General features: G+C 38.5%; 1 protein-coding gene across 4 annotated transcripts in view; it reads left to right on the top strand.

Annotated features, from left to right (window-relative positions):
- SCAPER (S-phase cyclin A associated protein in the ER) overlaps window positions 1–18,470 on the top strand; it is a 454,172-nt gene that overhangs the window by 207,953 nt on the left and 227,749 nt on the right. For all 4 annotated transcript variants that reach the window (XM_019504422.1, XM_019504423.1, XM_019504424.1 and 1 more), the window contains one exon: window positions 4,691–4,756. In XM_019504422.1, the coding sequence (XP_019359967.1) occupies window positions 4,691–4,756 (66 nt within the window). The remainder of the gene's footprint in view (window positions 1–4,690; window positions 4,757–18,470) is intronic.

Below are 18,470 nucleotides of genomic sequence, written 5' to 3'. Positions count from 1 at the left end.
GAAAAAGTTAGAAATATCTTAAAATGGAAAGTGAGTTGTCAGACCTGTAGTTTGTCATTGGCCTAAAAAGTGACATCTGCAGATCAGAAAGATACCTAGGACATCATTATACCATGAACTGTTCTGTCTTAGTATATTCGCCTTATTAGTATAAATTCACTTGATATTATTATCTGGACTTCCTTGTAAATATCATCTTGTTTAATTAAAACAGTGATTCTCAACTAGGGTGCCTTGAGATCCTCCCAAGCATGCTGTATGGTGTTGCACAATGTTAGCACAGTTGGGTGTACAAACATGATTCACAGGATAAACCCAGAGATTTAAACTACACATTAATAGTGTTAAAACCATTCGGATCTGTTGTGGTCATTTATGAATTATTTGCAGCAGACTTGCTCTGTTATTTTTCTGTAGTCAAGAACAGAGTGAAAGCTAAGAGCTGGCATTTTCTGAGGGGTGCCTTAAACCAAACAAGAGGTGCCTAAAAAGATTAAGAACCACTGATTTAAAACAATAGTTCTAAACATTTAAAGTTTATTATTTAATGTATTTTTCTTACTTGGTTCTAATTGTGCTAAGGAGGTTTCAGAGTAGTTTTTAATAAAAGAATGCTTTAATTGAATAGTTTATTGTATTGTAATAATGTGAATGATGGTAACTGCCACAATAATTCTACCCCTTTTTTCTTTTTCATTTTGTTGTTTGCTTTATTTTCCTGGTTTTTGGGTGTTTTTTATGCATCTTATATATGAAAATTGCCAAATTATAGTTTACTGTTGCACAAATATATGTACTGAAAGCTATTGTCTTTCCAGGTTTTGACTGCTGAGGATGGCAAGGTTTATTACTGATTTGTCACATTCATTGAGGCCAGTCTTACATTCTTCACTATAGCAAAACTTCTACTGAATTTAGTGAGAGATTTAGCCCAATAAAGAATTTATGATCAAGCTAGTTGTATGTAATTGGCATGGTTAACTGAAGTATTCTTTCATTTCATCTTAAATTCTTATGTATCAGACTCTCACATAAACTAGCACATTTCATTGTTAATTATTATACCATAATGTAGTGCAATTTTACAAATTATTTAGAGTGCTGAAAACTTTGGTAACATCTTCAAAGTTCAAAACAAAATTAGAAAAATGGGTAAAGAATACAATGGTTTTATATTTTTAATTTCAAGGAACAGGCAAATGATTTTCTGTTACTTTAGGTCATTTATCTTTGGGAGCGAGATAGGTTGGGAGTTCAGTTTAACATTTAATGATAAATCTTTAAATGTAACTATAAAAGCTTCAACAACAATATAGTACATGGTTCAAGCCAGTAGCAAAACAAAACAAAGCTTGTTCCATAAGATGTAAAACAAAACCAAAATCTTTAGCTATGTATATTAAGGAAATTAATTTCAACACTGCACAGCTTTTTTTTAGTCTCATCAGTTGATGATGTCTCACTAACTTGCTATAATAATGGAAAATATTCCCTGGATATTTCTGTATGCTCATTATTGTGGTAGGGAAAGCAATTTCCCTTATAGAGAACACCAAAGGATTTTTTATTAAGCTAGGAGGTTAAAGCAAATGAAACAGGAACGTCACAATAACAATATGACATGTAATGAATTCTGTGGTATCTGTCCAAAAATAATCCAGATTGTAAAACCACCAAATGTTGGAAACTACTACTCAAAACCAACTCATAATTTAGTTGGATGGCTGATTTAAAGGCCTTATTTGTTTTTGTTTTTTTAAAGGTTGGGGAGACAGATAAAAAGCAGGAGATATGTGTGATACATAGAGGGTCTCACAAACAAGTCTTGTACAAGTTATTAATGTATATCATTTTAGCATATTTTACAGCTTTTTTCCTTTTCCTTATGAAAAAGAAATGGTTATGGGAAACTCCTAGGGTTAGAAGCTTGGAATTAGAAGTTTGTTAGAAATATTGTTAAACTTTTAGATTAAAAAGATGCGAGCAACTTTTAAAAAAACGATTCCTGTTGCTTTCCTGAGATGCTAGACCATAAATCACAATCAGAATATGAAAGCAACCACGGGCAAAGGTGAATGGAGGGACAAATTGTGATCACTGGTTTATTAGTACTGTGTAGAAGTTCTGTTGGGCTTATTAATAATATTTATAACCCTAAGCAATTAAATTGGTGCTGTAGCAACAGCTGATATATAGTTGATTAAATTATCCATATTTAACATTATGTTATACCATCAAAAGAATACTTCAACATCTGCAAGGCAGATAGGGATTCACTGAAACCTCAGTTCTAAACTTTGAAAATAGAGGTGAAAAATACTAAGGCAAGAATACATGATTTCTCCCTTACAATTTATTTGAAGTTGTCCTGTTGCAAGAATTGGTGTGATGTGTGTTTAGGTGAATATTCATGTTTGGCTTATTTTTCTGAACTGAATACAAAGTTAGTTTCTTCATAGTTGCTAAAACAGAAAACAAGTCTGAATAAATGGTCAGTTATCATCAAAAGTTTAACAGTGAAGTGCCTTTTTGTTTCATTTTAGCAATTTTTATTCTGTAATCTACAATTTATGCTCCAGAAAGGGTTCAAGAAAAAAAGTAGCAGAATTGGTTAAGGCCCCAAATAGTTTAGGTTCATTGAGTTGTGGGAACACTGCAAAACTTTTTTGAGGAAGTTGATAAAGGTATGCAAATAGATGAAATAATAGCAAATGAAGTTTAGTGTTGATAAATGCAATGTAGTGTGTCAGAATGAAAAAACTATGAACTATCCATACAACTTAAAGATTTAGATTAGCTACCTCTGCTTAAGAAAGGGGTCTGGACCTCATTGACACTTTCATGCGGACTTTTATACAGTATACGGTCATAGTAAAAAATAAACAAAGAACATGTTAGGGCACCAAGGGAACGAATGGAAAATAATACTGATAATATAATGTTACAGTAAACAGTAAATGATATGCCCTCATTTGGTATACTAAATGTTATGCTACTTATTCCATTTCAAAAAGAATATTGCAGAATTAGAGCATTTTCATGGACAGGTGTTGAGAATGATTACAGCATGGAAAAATTCTCCTATGGCAAGAGACTGAAAAGTTTGGGATAGTTTACATGCCAATTAGAGGCGATGTGTGATAAAAGTATGTAAAATAATGAGTGGTTGAGATAAATTGAACTTCTTTGCTCCCTGCCTCATAAAACAAATGTAAAAGGATGTTAAATGAAATTGAAAGGTGGCAATTTCAGAACTGATAAAAAAAATAGATATTTTCACTCAACTGTTTCAGTGTAATTAGACAGTAGAACTCATTGTCCACAGGAAATAATTGAGGCCAAGAGCTAAAAGATTCCAAGAATGATTGGACATTTATATGGATAGCAAGAATATCCAGAGTTATAATAGTTAATGTTAAAAATAATTTTGCAAGTAATATAAAACATTTTTAATTTAAACCTTTTAATTTTTTCGGAGATTAAGGCCATCACTAGGTATTAGCAATTAAAATAAGACTTTCATTGAGGACAAATTATTTAACTTCTGCCTACTGTGAGCTTTCTGTTACTTCCTTTGAAACGCATCATGGCTGTTGTCAGAAACAGGCCCCAGATCTTAAAGGTGATTTGATCCAGTATGGCAGTTCCTTTGTTCAAACAACCTTTTTCCCATGTAGGCATCTAAGGAAGTGGCAGGATTTTCAAAAGGAATCCCTTTTGAAAGTTTGGAAGACTTGCCTAATGTCAGAGATTGTATCAGTAGTGGAGTAACGCAAACATCCTCAATTTGGATTTCTGTGCATGGTGTTATTTTCTGTCTTCAATATTAAATCAGTGTAATGATTTTTTTAATAGATTTGCAGCTGAATTTTTGTACCAGCCAGATTTTTCTTCATGATAAAACTCTCTGTAAACAAGAATTTATTTTTTTCCTTCAGAATACAGTTTAAATTTGTTTTACCAAATTAATTTTAATGTTAATGGATTTCTACACTGAATCCTATCTTAGGTTGATGGACTGATAATGGTTAATACTTGTTGGCCCAGGCTGGAGCCAAACTAAGCAGTGGTAAAGAAGTATTGTCTTGCTCTTTCCTGTACTTTGGCATGTGGCTGGTTAAACAAGAATACCTTTAAATACCTGGACAGGTTTATGCTACCTAATTTTATTTACATTCTCCAAAGTAAAACAGTCTGTCATGAAGATATTTATTTTTTAATTGTCTAACTCTTGGTATTTATAAAGTTACAGAACAGTTGTTAGTGTTTCAGAAAGGCTGTTACTATTGCTATTTATACAATAAACAATCTGCATATAAATGAAAACATGTTTATGATTAATTTTTCTTTAGATTTCTTCAACTTGTCAAAATTTGAATATGTTCATTTAATCATGAGATAACATATTTAGAATTAAAATATTATTTCTATCTCCATTGTTATATATTCCATGTATAATATTTGGTTTGGAAAATCATGTTAATGTATTTTCACTTAGATAAAGGGTGAAGTTAAAGTAATAACCATAAACATTCCAATGCATGAATAGTATTTAGGAATCAATTTGAGTGTTGTTAAAGCAAAAATTGCTTATGATAAAAGTGAATAGTTCAAAAGTTGGAATTGTATAATTGACTATAAAATATGGAATATGTAAAGAATAATCGGTGCTGAATATTTTCTTTCCAAGGGCTAAGGAATATGAAAGTTTAATGGAAGCAAAGAATCCCACCGCTGACTCACCATACAAAGCAAAGTAAGTATTTAACTGTAAACTTATTTTCTCTGCCTGTAACAGAAATGCTTCTGAAACAGTTCTAGTTGAGCCAGTGTGGTACCAGTGTCACTTTGTTGTTGAGTCAGTATCATTTCAGTGTTGACATGTGAAATAAGTCTAAACACAGCAGTTAAAGAAGTTAGCAGGAGCCAGTATTTGTGTGCCTTTTGACTCAAATGATAGTACAGTAGTTACAGCATAATTGTCCAGTAGAGAGCACAGGTGGGTTAGCAATTCTCAGTAACCCTGAATTCACTAAAATGAGCTCTAGAATTTTACTTCACCTTATGTAAATTTTGTCACTGATAGCACACCATGTACCAGATTTGTCATTGGCTTCAATTGGTTCACAGCAACTGAGTGAGGATCAGGCCACTTGTCTGTGTTGGCAGATACATTATTAATCCAAAATCAGTATTATGCAACTATTGATGCATAATTCTGTAAAACCGTCTATAGTCTAATTTGGTCCACTGTTATTTCTGCATAAGACTCCTCTGATCAAGAATCAAAGAAGGTCCTTGTTCTTGCATACAGATTAGGATAATGATTCTGGCACCCATACCTCAAAAATCTATTCCCCTCCTTCCCTCCCAACTCCAGTGTGGCCTGAGACTTACCCTTAATACCCTGTGCTGCTGCACTGCCTTGCCCTGCCCTTTAGGGCAAAGGTAAGAAGCAGCAGCTGAAGGAGGAAGAGGGGAGCCTGGAGACCCTGGCTTGAGAAGCTTGGGGAGCCAGTGGCTTGATGAGAAGTGAGGGAGAAAGAGCCCGTATGAACCTGTTGTGAGCCGCCAGTTAGACAGTCCTGTGGTAAAAGGCTTGGGGAACATTTTAGAAGTAAAAAGTTATGGTAAAAAGTTAAGGCTTGTTCCATTCATACCTTAAAACAATTTTAAAGAAGGCATGAAGGAAGGTGTCAGAAAACTATTGGTTTTTGGGGCAGCAAGAAAGATCAAGGTCATCCTTGCTTGATTTGTAGGGCAAGTAAGGGATTGTAATTTGGCTTATAATATAAGGAACATAATTATGTGCCAGGTGAACAGTCCCTTGGCTGCACTTAACAATTAAAATGCTATTCTTAGAACCCAGAGCACTCCAAAGGTAGGAGAAAGAATTACCATATTTACATGAATGTAAGACAATCCTGAATATAAGATGGCTCCCCTGAATAATTAGGTTCTATATATGAACATTTTATAAATTTGATATAATTTTCTAGGTATAGATCTAATTATTGGAGGTTTGCCTTGAATTTGTCTCCCTCCCACTGCTACAGTAGGAAAAATAGATCTGGGGAAATTCAAGTGGCCCCTTGTCCTCTGCTCCCAACTTATTTCCCCTGCAGTCCTTCCTCTCTTTCCCCTCCCCAACTGTTACACCCTGCTCTCCCTCAGCACATGGAAGTTAGAGACAAATTTGAAAACACTGACCTTGAACTACAAATACATGTAGTAATTTGCATACAATTACTGCAGGTACGCATAGACTTAGGTCATCCAGAATTGAAGAATTTTGCCTTTTTGAAACTGCTGCCAGGTTTGTACAGGTACTCCACAAACACACTTTTGGGCAACACTTTTGTATCTACTTATATATAGTACAAACTATGCATGATATTAGTCCAAAGCCAAAAGACTCATGATTTACCAGATGGTTCATTGGGCTGGGCCTCAGCAGAGTCAACAGTATTTCAAGCCATGGTGACTCCACAGCTCAGCACTGCTCAGTATGTGTATATACTCCCATCTGTATGTTTGCCTAATATGGTCCATGTGTTTTGTAGTCATGCTCAGTATTAGCTGTATTTAATCAACTTCATAGTTGGTTTCTATTACTGAGTATATGCTGCTTTTGAAAGAAGTTTAATTATAGACAGTATATTTAATTAGGTTTCCTTGTATGCAAATGTAAGATGGGAGGAACCTCATGTTTGTTGAGGGGGTGGCTTATCTTGCACTCGAGTAAATATGGTAGCTACTTTTTCCTATAGATACACTGACATTTTTTTCATCTGTACAAGGTCAGTGAAGAACAATCATTTAGCTGCTTTCCAAAGGGGCCAAGAAAACATCTCTCATTTTATCCCTGAAATCTCTCTTCTCCCTACAAAAAGAAGTGGCATTTCCTTTCTGCATTTAAGACAGTAAAATGTTCTCTTTATATGTCACACTTACTCTATGTATGCTTTTGAAGCTTCCATGGAAGAAAAGAAAGCATTGCAGTGCACCTTGGCTAAAGGGCTTTGTGGTTGTGTTTGAGCAGCCAGACTTTGCTACAAGTGTTCTAGGAGTCCAGGCGCATTTAAACTGAATGGTAGCATCTTATAAGTAGAATAGGCATCCAGTTTATTACTGGGGGTTTGCCAGGTTTTCATGCATACTTTCTAAAGCAGTGGTCTCCAGCCTTTTGAAGGTGAAGATCACTTTTTGAAGTAAAGGACAATCCAGGATCTACCTCGCCCCTGCCCTGCCCTGCCCTGCCCTGCCCTGCCCTGACCAGCAGGTCAGTCTGCGGGTGGCGGGGGGGAGAGGTGAAGAGGAGGGCAGTTCGAGACCCCCTTGGGGAGGGAATGGCAGGGGTGAGTAGCAAAAAATAGCTTGGAAATGAGTACTTCCTTCAACAGGTCCAGATCACTTTATTCCCCCACAGAAAATGTGCTGTCTCAAATGCAAACAGGTCTATTCTGCACTAATCCAGTTCTATATACTGGGAACCCCCTGGGTGCGGGCTTCATGCTGCTACCAGCCCCTGCCCCATGCTCTGTGGTCCCACTCAGCTGCAACCCTGCCCCCACCACTTCCCTACCTGCTGCCTGGAGCCAGCAGGAGACCGGGGAAGCAAAGCAGGTCCCCAGGGGCTGCAGCAGCGGCAGCAGCAGCCCTGCCCAGAAGCAGTGTGCTGGTGGGGCCAGGCCCTTCCGCCCACAACTATGAAACTATGAAACTATTGTCCTGTTGAGTTGAGAGATATCACCTGAATCTGTATGTTCTCTGACTGACACTTTTGATTTCTAAATTCCTGAAAATGCTTGATGATAGCATTTTTGGGAGTCAGCTTGTTTCACACTTCAGGTGATCAGAATCATGTGATTAGTTTTCCTAGTCTGCATGAATTGTGATTTCAATTTGCACCCTAGCAAGCTTAAGGCAACAGGTATTCATTCACCCTTATATATCAAAAGGTGTTCTGCTAATATAAATGCAACATCCTGGCAGATCTTCCTTTTACAGAATTTACAAACTTGTTACTTAATGTTCTGCATGGGTTTTTTTAAAACATGTCCCTAACCAAAGTCCGATGTGGAAGAATTAAATGTGGCCATTTCCAGTATTCTCTTGACATGTGGTCAGCAGCCTACAGCTCACAGAGCTGGAGCTTCAGCAGGGGAGGCATTTGCCTGTCTTGCGTCCCGGTGGTGGTGAGTTTTCTTGTGTAGTGCCACAGCTGGGCAGCAGGGACCAGCAGTGGTGGCTGGGTCCTAGCACTGGTCCACGTCAGACCCAATCTGGGTCATTCTGGCCCACCATTGGGAAATCTTGCCCATTGCTGCTCCTGACTGCCCTGTCAAGCTGATTCTTGGTCTGGCAATTTTGCAGTCTTTCTTCATGTAGACTACTTTAGCTCATCTTACAATAGGATTGTCCTGTTTGTTAATCTCTTGGCAGGTTATAAATGCATCTCTGATTTAGTTAGTCTATAAATTGCACTGCTACTCTGCATTTTGCCTGATTTAAGACTAACATAGCTAACTACTAGAGGTTTGTGAAGCAGACCCTATTCGATTCGGATTCAGCCTGAATCAGGGACAGTGATTCAATTAATTGATTTGGATCACTGTCCCTGATTTGATTAGGCCAAATCCAAATGTGAAGATTTGATGCTGATTTGAAGAATCAGTGATTTGGACACAGACGCAGCTTTAAAAGTTTTTTTTTCTACATACTTTGGGGTAGCAGGTACGGCTCATGATTGCTGCCATGTTGAAACACATGGAGCGTCCCACAGGAGCGTGGGGGAGTCCTCCAACATGCTCAGCAACGAACCTGGAAGTGAACTGGAAGTACTTCCGGTCCACTTCCAGCACAGTGATTGGCTAGGAGACACCAGTCACCAAGCCAGGAGGGCACAGGGGACCGCCCAGTGCACTCCCCGGTGGATCTCAAAGTGGGCTTCTGGTCCACTTCCAGGTCTGTTGCCGAGCATGCTGGGGAGCCCCCTCATGCTTCTGTGGGACACTCCATGTGCTCCAGCATCACAGCATTCACGAGCCCCTGCTACCTAGAGGTATGTAGAAAAAACATTTAAAGCAGTCTCTATTTCTGAATCTCCAAATCTTTCCGAATCTCTCTGAATTGATTTGGAAGGTTCTGATTCAATTCAGAGAGATTAAACGGTCCTCTGATTCCATTTGAATTTTCATAGACGTTTGGGCTGGAAGGGACCCCAGAGGATCATCGAGTCCGGCTGCCAAATCTCTGCCAAATCGAATCAGGGAGCGAAGCTTCACACAGCCCTACTAACTACCTCTCTCTGTACAAAATGGAAGCCAATGTCTTATAAAAAAATTAATCCAACACTAAAATTAATCTCCATGAAAAAAACATGGAAATGCTTGTTTGAATTACTGTGGGTACAAAAATAAAATCATAATTTCTCCAGATTTTTAAATTTTTTTTTTGCATTATTACATACATGCCTATGATGATGAATCTCAAATGAAACAGTCATACTGCTAAGATTCGGTATGGCAAATTGTATATGAATACATATGATCTAAAAAATTCATGTAGCAGCTGTGCAAAGGCAGCTGAGACTTTAGAATACTTTGTGAGCAAAACTGTCTTTTTCCAATCAATACAGCTTTCGTTTTTCAGTTGCTTTCTACTATTGCTAGTATTCAACAAATGGTTCCCCCATCTCAGGTGGTTTTATTGGTAACATCACTGAGGTTGGGCATCTCCATCAGCTAGAATATGTATCATAAGCACTTCAGAAAGTGGGTGCTGTTGTTGACTTTATTAATAATCAGGACTTTGTATTAACAAGAAAATAGGGTGAGTGTTTTAGCAAATTAGTACTCCTGGATTTGTGTTAAATGGCTTTGGGTCCTGGAAATCCCATGTGTGAGTATGATTGTCAATCAGTAGAAGGATTGTCATGTGTCTGGCTTTGTTTGAAATGGCTAAGCCATAGTGGCTTCAGTCATCAGTTTCTTTCTAACTTCTGATCTGGCTCAATTGCAGTACAGCAGACACTCAACAGTCAGTTAATTTTTCCATCCGAAATTTATGTCTGTTTTTGATTTATGCCAAATATGATGATGATTTTCTACTTCCTGGAACTAGCCATTGCTAGTCCCTCACTAGTTAGTTAAATGTTTTCCTAGTTTCTGTTCTTATAATCAGATTTTTCCTGCTTTACCTATTTTCTCTCTCTCCTGTCTGTTTGGGGTTTTTTGTGTCTGAACTGCTGATAGGCATTGAAGGAATCCTTTTACTGGTGGGTAATTCCGTTCCTAGTGGAGTACATAATCTTGGAGATGTTTGCAAAGTTTTATACATTCTTTTGGAATGTTGGTAACATTTAAAAAGGTTTAGCTATTCATGGCAAGCTTTTTTTCAAAAATCAACTAACCAACCAAAAATACATGAGGCTTTAATCCTTATTGAGGAAAAGTAAATAAAACACTTGAGACAGGTGGCAGGTGACAGAACAAGGAGCAACGGTCTCAAGTTGCAGCAAGGGAAGTTTAGGTTAGATATTAGGAAGAATTTTCTCACTAGGAGTGTGGTAAAAGCTCTGGAACAGGTTACCCAGAGAGGTGGTGGACTCTCCATCCCTGGAGGTTTAAAGACCCAGCTGGACAGCTTTGGCTGGGATGATCTAGTTGGAGAAACTCCTCCTTTGAGCAGAGCGTTGAACTAGATGACCTCCTGAGGTCCCTTCCAACCCTACTTTTTTATGATTCTATGAATCTTTTTGTCTCTTCTGGTCCCAGGGTCAAATCAGCTGCCAGGACAAATTAGAGCAACGTGATAAGTACTCTAATTTTATGTCAGTTGAAGCAACCCAGTTGGGACCATTACGCTGGCCCAGGTTTGTCTGAGTATATAAGGGTGTTTATACACGTGTTCTGGGAGTAGAGGTGGCAGGGGAGGGCCACTTTAATTACAGTGGCTTCAAGAGCCATTCTAATGAAAGCAGCAGAAGCGTCTTGTGTATGAGTGTCCCCATGCTTTAAAATGGCGATGGGTGCTTTAATTAAAGGTCATCAAACGAGTTTTGGTTAAAGCACTCTCGCTGCCAGTATTAAGCTTGGGGACACTGGTACACAAGATACTGGAGTTTGCTGGAACGCAGTAATTACCACACTCTGATGAGCTGTAATTACAGTGCATGGGAGCAGCCTTGCTGCCTGTGTATAGGCATGCTGACATTCCACTCTTGTACCTTCCTTCCCCTTACACACTCCTGGTGCCTGAATGGAGGATCAGGAGGCTTAAACTAGGAATTTAGGAATGGTGTAAGGTCTTCTTGTGCAGCTTACTTTCTCTTTCCCTCACTATTATAACAACAAGAACATTGATTGTGGTATTTTGAGACCAGTGCCACAATCACTTGAATATACTTAAATATAAGAAATACATTGACAAAAGGTTATAAATATGGACTTGAAGTAAACCACATCTTGCACTCCACTGCAAACTCCCAGGTTGTGCTCAGATTGCAACCTTTTGCAGCCACAGTACATTAAATCAGATTATTTTGTAAGAAGATTGTCAGATTATTTTCATTAAATTAGATTATGTTCTAAATAGATGTCTGAAAAATATAGGATTAGATGGTATGCTGCCCCTGGGTGGGTTGCAGGGGTGGTAGTTGAAAACAGCTAGCACCATCTTAAAGACTGAGTCTTGCATTCATTTGAGTGTAAGGATCATGTGAGGCTGGAACTGGAGGCTTGAGAAGGGAAGGGAAGGTATGAGGCGAGAGGAGCAGCAGAGCCATCTGATCACAGAGGAGCACACACTACACCCTCTTCAGAGCTGAAACAAGGCTGACACTGCTATATGTGCCAGGAAGCTCCACGTCTCTAGTATAACGCTACAGCATTATCCTGCTGGAGGGCACAGTATACATTACATTCTCAAGCTATGTACAGACCCTCAGAAAACTGTAAACGTGAGACTACCCAATGTCCTCCTGAATTCCTGACAGACTTTCTGGAAGATTCCTTCGCACTCCTCAAGCAGTGGTCTAGTGATCAAGGTAGTGCTGAAATCCAACTCCACCAAAAACTCACCTTTTAGCATAGTAGCCTGACATCAGTTAACATTTCCAAAATATCTTTCCACACAGCATCAGCACTTTGAATCTTTGCTGGTTGCTCTGAGGTCAGGGAAACAGCAATAGGAGCTCACTGTGGAAGAGCGAATAGAGGACTGCCTATGAGTCAGTCAGAAGTTCAGTTTAGAGTTTACCTCTTATATTGTACAAGGAAAGTAAGCAAAAATTTCAGAAAATGATAGTCAAATAATTTAGAAAGGGTGTAATTTTATATCACGTAGTAAAAAAAAAATAGAAGTATGGGTTGGCAAGAAAATTCATGAGGTAAGGATAGAACCTGATTTACATGGCTCCTCACATCAAATATTTTTAAAGAGAGATAGTTGTGTTTGTCTAAAGTCAGACAGAATACAGGGCAAGGTAACATCTTCAGGTACCTGTACAAGAGCATTTTGAAGCACAGGGACACGGATACACAGGATGTTCCAGACGTTTTAATTCGAGTGGCTCCTAGAGCTGCTCTAAGAGCCACTTGAATTAAAGCGCCCACCCCCAGAGCACTGATTCAGAGAAGCTCAAGCTTTTGTAGGCAACAGCCTGCTTCATCAGATGTTACAGAGGCAAAACTAGGAAGAAAAATTATACTTTGCTAAACTGGATTACTAAAAAACCCTATTACCAAAAACAATAACAGAAAAAATACGCTGGGAAAAAGAAACACAGGAACAGCAGGTCTAGATTGGAATGTGTAATATTAATGAGAAACTATAAAAATATAGTTAGACTTCTATACTTACAGGCAGAATACAGAGCACTGTACTGGGAGCTAACATTAACTGCTACTGTACCTGGCTGAGAAAAGACAGATTCTTGCCAGTGCTGAGTCCAACATACACAGTCAGCAAATCTGCCAAGCTATTAAAATAAGTCATATTCTGGACTGAAGGGGGCAAAAAATGCTAATATTGAAAAGGAATTATGACAGATTGTTAGCTAACTTCAATCTCTGGTGGGGGCATTATATCTGTAAAGCAAACATATCAGTAATCTCTCTTTATTTGAAGAAAGGTTTTAGGTAATTAAATTAGGTTGGAAATATAAAAGAAACTATTTTTAATTCAGTAGCCTTGGGTAGTTAAAACTGAACAAGAAATACTTTTTTTTTTAAATCTCCAAATGGTTTAAGATCCTGTGTCACTAATACAATCTATGTATGGAATTAATATGCCAAATACAACTTAAAGTAATTATTTTCAGTTCTTTTATTTGTACCTGCTAAGATCTGTTGCGCCTTTTTTCTTCAGCTGTTATTGATTCAATCAACAACTAAAACTATTTAAGGTATCCAGTTCCCTGTCTGATTTTGGGTGTTAGTGATGTCATTAACTCATGTAGAAGAAAGACAGAACCCTGAATTTAGGGTCTTGACAAGTAAAAAGCTTTTCAGATCACTTCTAAGATTAAGACTCATTAATGTTGTGAGGACTGTTAATGTCCTGCTGCAACTCACAGATTTTTTTAGTAGCTGCAGTTACTTTGCATTTTGCAGTTCTACATAACTCTGCTATGGCCAAGAAGTGAATCAGATGTTTTCCAAGAAGTACATTAAGTAACTGGATGACACTAATATCAGTCATTAGGCTGGGCTTGCCTTTACTGGCAGTCACAAAATGTACATTCTGGTTGGGTCCATAACACTGAAAATAAGTGCTTTCTTTGTGGGTTTGAAAAAAGGTTCAAAGTGGTTCTTCTCCAGAAGCAGATGTTTAGAAGATGACCAGGAGAGAATTTTATCAAGTCTGACAAGCAACTTTCATCCCCTACAGCAAAAGGGAAATGGCCCCAAAATACTAGCTATTCATGAGGCTCTGTGAACTGTCAACTGTCTCCTGTGGCTAAAGAGAATTGTTAAGACAATGAGTGCCATGGCTGTCAGCTGGGAGTAGTCAACCTATTGCTCCTTGGCTTCCCACAACTGCTTGTTGACTGATCGGTCAATGGTTGTTTTTGCATCTTTTTTGTGAATGTGACCTGATCCCTGGGAACCTATGCTATTAATTTGCATTGGCTAGAGTGAAAGTGAATTATCACAAAGCCCTTCTTATAAGAGGACCTTGTATCATTATAGCCTGAGAACACTCCTGTGAGGTGCTCAAGTGTTCCCTTGATATAAATAAAGCAAGTGACACAAAGAAAGATACAAATATAACAAAAGACGGGTAGTGAGTCAGTAGCAGAGTTAAAAATCAATGTCTTGTGTTTCAAACATAAAATGACTTCCTATTCCTATGAGTCTGTTTTATAAGTGTTTGTCTCAAAACACTTAATCACAAAAAAATAACACCCTGAATACAACAGAAATTGAGACAGCCCTACATTCTTTCAGAGTCAAAAATTAAACATCTTGTAAATTACAGTTCAGTCTTGTTTCCCTTTCAGTGCACCCACTTGCTTATAGGACAAAGATGTATTTCTGGCCATCTTGGCCTGATGTGTTAGTTTTTAGTTAGACCAAATATAAGATATTAGAAGAAAATGTTGGCAGCAGTCAGGGATAGCAAACCTTCTGAAGGAATTTCTGGAACCAGATGATCCCAAAAGATGGAAGTATTTGTATAGAATGTATTTTTGAAACAGCTGTGTGAACCACACAGGAGCCAAAAAAAGAGTATGTAACTCTAATGATAAGTCTTCCACTGTTTTGCTATAGGATTCATTTTCAAAGTGTTGTAGGGCCCTCTCACTCCAAATCAAAGAGTTAATCAACAGCATTAACATATATGGTATCCCGTGTTTTTCAGCTAGCTTCTATTGTCAAGGCTAAGACATATAATGTTTAGCACTGTTTGGGATTCTGGGAAGTTCTTGAAAAGGAATGGCAAGAACGAAGTTTCTTGCAGTCTGCTATTTCCTTGTGGACCTGCATAGGGTCTAGACAGAATCCAGTCCTCTGACCAGCCATATTAATATCCTTTAGGCATGCAGAGAATCCATACAAGCTTTTATGGAGTTAAAAGTGTAGAAATGCTGGAAACAAACTGGGTTGCTAACATTATTACTGAGTTAGTTAACATGTATGTTATGCTGGCACCTCCAGGCCAGCCAGTCCCTTATGTTCTTCTTCTTTTTAATATTCTTCTAAACTCTGAGTTATTCATGTTTGTAGATGATAACAACACTTTAATCAGAAATAAGTCATTTTAGATTTATAAGATACACAGAGTATTTAGGCATTTTTTGCAGTCCATTCTTTTCTGCATAACTCAGTGAATTTTTCCCTGTTTATAATTTCTAGCATGGTGTATTAAGAAGTAAAAAATGCAGGACTCAGGATATAAGGAAGATAAAATAATTGCCATGAAGTAAATGGATTTGGAAAAGTTATGTCACATAATCACTGAAGTAAATGTTTAATCATTTAATGTTAACCTACTAACAGGGCCATCCCTAAGGGGTGCAAATCAGGGCAGCCGCCCTGGACCCTGCACTTTGGGGGGCCCCGTGTAGCTGGGCAGAGCAGTGTCTCTGCATCCATCTGCTCGCAAACCCCGTCCCCACCACTGCCAATGATGGCCTCAGCTTCTTCAGGTTCAGGACCTGTGGGATCAGAGCGGGGGGGGGCCCACATGGGCTGATTTGCCCTGGGCTCTGCACCTTGCCTGGGTTGGCTCTGCCTACTAATATACAAGACTGTAACATTCTCTTCTCCCAAATTTCTTTATCAATGATCGTCTATATTCAAGTACAAGTCATTGCCTTGTACATATTCTTTGGTTTTTAAAAGCAAGGACAGAAAATACTTTTTCCACCCCCAAAATATATATAAGGTCTGTTAGGGGCTGAGAACTCATTCAGTATTTAGTAGCATGGAAGGAAATTTCTTATTTCCTCTGTTCTCCCAATAGCTAGGGGCAGACATTATACATAAACCAGTTTAAGTGATCAGAAATTGGTTTAAACCTGTAACAGAACAGTTGTTCACTGCACATAACCAGTCTGAAAATGGCTAAAATGGGTTTGAGATAAATCTGGTTGAATGTAGTATCAGACTTAACTGATTTGGGTCAAACCTGTTTATGGAATGTTTGTCCCAGAGCCCTTGCTGATTTAAGCTAAACCAGACACCCCCAAGGATCCTGGCATGCTCTCTGGGCTGGGTGGGGCTCTCTGCTCTACAGCAGGGCTGGCGCCTCCCTTCTGCTCCCTGGCCAGAGCTCTGATAGAGACTTGCAGGCACAGCGGGGTCTGCTGCCTTCCTGTAGTGTCTTCCCCACCCCCCACTCACTGCTTAAAACAGAGATCCTTTCCTCCTCTCTCCCACAGCACAGACTGTAGCCAGCATGTGGTATGCTAGCGAATGTTGTGTAAGGCAGATGAGACAGTGTCCACTTAATGCTTTTTGGAAGTAATCAGCAGCTCAGATGGTAATGTCCCTGCATTCCTGATTTTGGAAAAAAGCTGTTTAAGAAGAGCTTGTAATGATCTAGGCTTTGTTTTCTAATGGGGTGTTAAATGCTGATAACAGAGCTGATAAGTGCTCTGTTATCAAGGGGGGAGGACCCCTCCCTAATCATAGCGTCCTGCCGGGGCCTGGCCATGCACCTCTCAGCTGGAAGGGAAGGGAGGGCTGCTCTAGTGCCCCCACCTCCCCCCAAGCTTCTAGCCTGAGCCACTGCAGGCTTTGTGCCTGTGTTTCTGGGGTGTCAATCTGGTTACAAAACTGATTTAGCCTAGCCAGATTAGACTAACCTGCAAAGATGGAATCAATTCAGCCTCAGGCTTTTTGAATGGCTGTCCTTAGCGAATATGACCAAATAGTATGCCATTTTCTAAGCAAAGGATTAGCATCTGGTAGGACAAAGCAGCTTGGGAGTAAATCATCAGCATGGAGAGACGGACATTTTGTTCCTACTACTTACTACTACATCAAGCTGAAAATATATCCCCAAAGTTTGTCTTTTAGTAAAAAATTCTGGAATTATTTATAGTTGAAGTTGCAATCTGGCAATCTTTTTCTTGAGAAGGAATACATTAATTGTGGTGTTTCTTCCGTTGAGGTTGGAAATTGGACATAACATTTAGCTCATATTACTGAAACATCCCTGGCATTCTTCCTTTAAGCTTATGTTCAGATGAATCACCATTTTGATTTATTTCAGGGTTAAATGCAGGCCTCTTGTGTTCAGTGAATTAAAATGTGCCTTATGCCTTTTTAAACACCCTTGGCATGAGACTGAGTATATGCCCAATTCATAAAGATAACAGTTTACAAATACCATAAGCCTATGCATTTTATAGGTATGTTTAGTTAACTTTTAATATATTCTTCTAAAAATGCTAAAATTATGCTATGCCAGTGATTCTGAACCACAGTGCCACGACATCTTTTGAAGCGTGCGCAGAGCTGTGAGGAGATAAGCAGGTATAAGGGGACAAGTGCTCAAGCTTGTCCCTACCTGGCTGCTGCCCTACCCCCACTGCTTGGCTTCTCTGCAAGGAAGTACAAATTGTAATGAATGCAACATTTTTTAAAATGGGATGCTACCCAATTCACAAAAGTTTTGGAAGGGTGCCTTGAGTCAAACAAGTAGTGCCTGAAATCTGAAAGGGTTGAGAACCACAGGTTCACACAGTGGTGGAACAGTCCCCTAACCAGCAAAATGGAAACTGCCACAAACTGAATGTTTTACCAGCCATCTTAGGTTTTGTCTATTACATTAATCTAATGAGACATAAGTCCAAATTCAGATACAATGAGGTAAAAAATTATTGTCTAATTATGTTTATATTAATTTTAGCATATGTGTAACTGTTGAAAATATTAATGATAAAAATGTATTAAAAGAATCATGTAAGGAAAAGAACACTCATGTCATACACTATTGTTCTGTGTCATAAATAAAAACTAATGTATCTAATTTGAAATGCATTAGTTTATTTTTTCAGGTTACAAAAATATATTGAGATCATAAGAAGTGCCATCCTGGGTTAAACCAGTGGCCCCGCTAGTCTTGTATCCTGTCTTCAACAGTAGCAAGTAATAGATGCTTTAGAGTAGTCCACCCCTGTTGTAACTTACCTGGCATTGACCATCATTAGTTTAGGGTTGTATTCCTGGTTATTTTTATTTGTACATTTGCTTTTATTTGTTTGGTTTTTTTATTTTTAACCCAGACTTTTATGAGATAATGCCACCTCCAGTGTGTTACTGTGCAACCATGTACAGGCATACCTCGGAGATATTGTGGGTTTGGTTCCAGACCACCGCAATAAAGCGAATATCGCAATAAAGTGAGTCACACAAATTTTTTCATTTCCCAGTGCATATAAAAGTTATGTTTACACTATACTGTAGTCTATTAAGTGTGCAATAGCATTATGTCTAAAAAAACAATGTACATAC

This window comes from Gavialis gangeticus, unplaced genomic scaffold (genome assembly GCF_001723915.1).
Source record: "Gavialis gangeticus isolate Ggan-Ray unplaced genomic scaffold, GavGan_comp1, whole genome shotgun sequence".
In the NCBI taxonomy this organism is placed as follows: Eukaryota; Metazoa; Chordata; order Crocodylia; family Gavialidae; genus Gavialis; species Gavialis gangeticus.
Note: the sequence above shows the minus strand (reverse complement) of the source record. Positions and strands in the feature narration are given on the sequence as shown.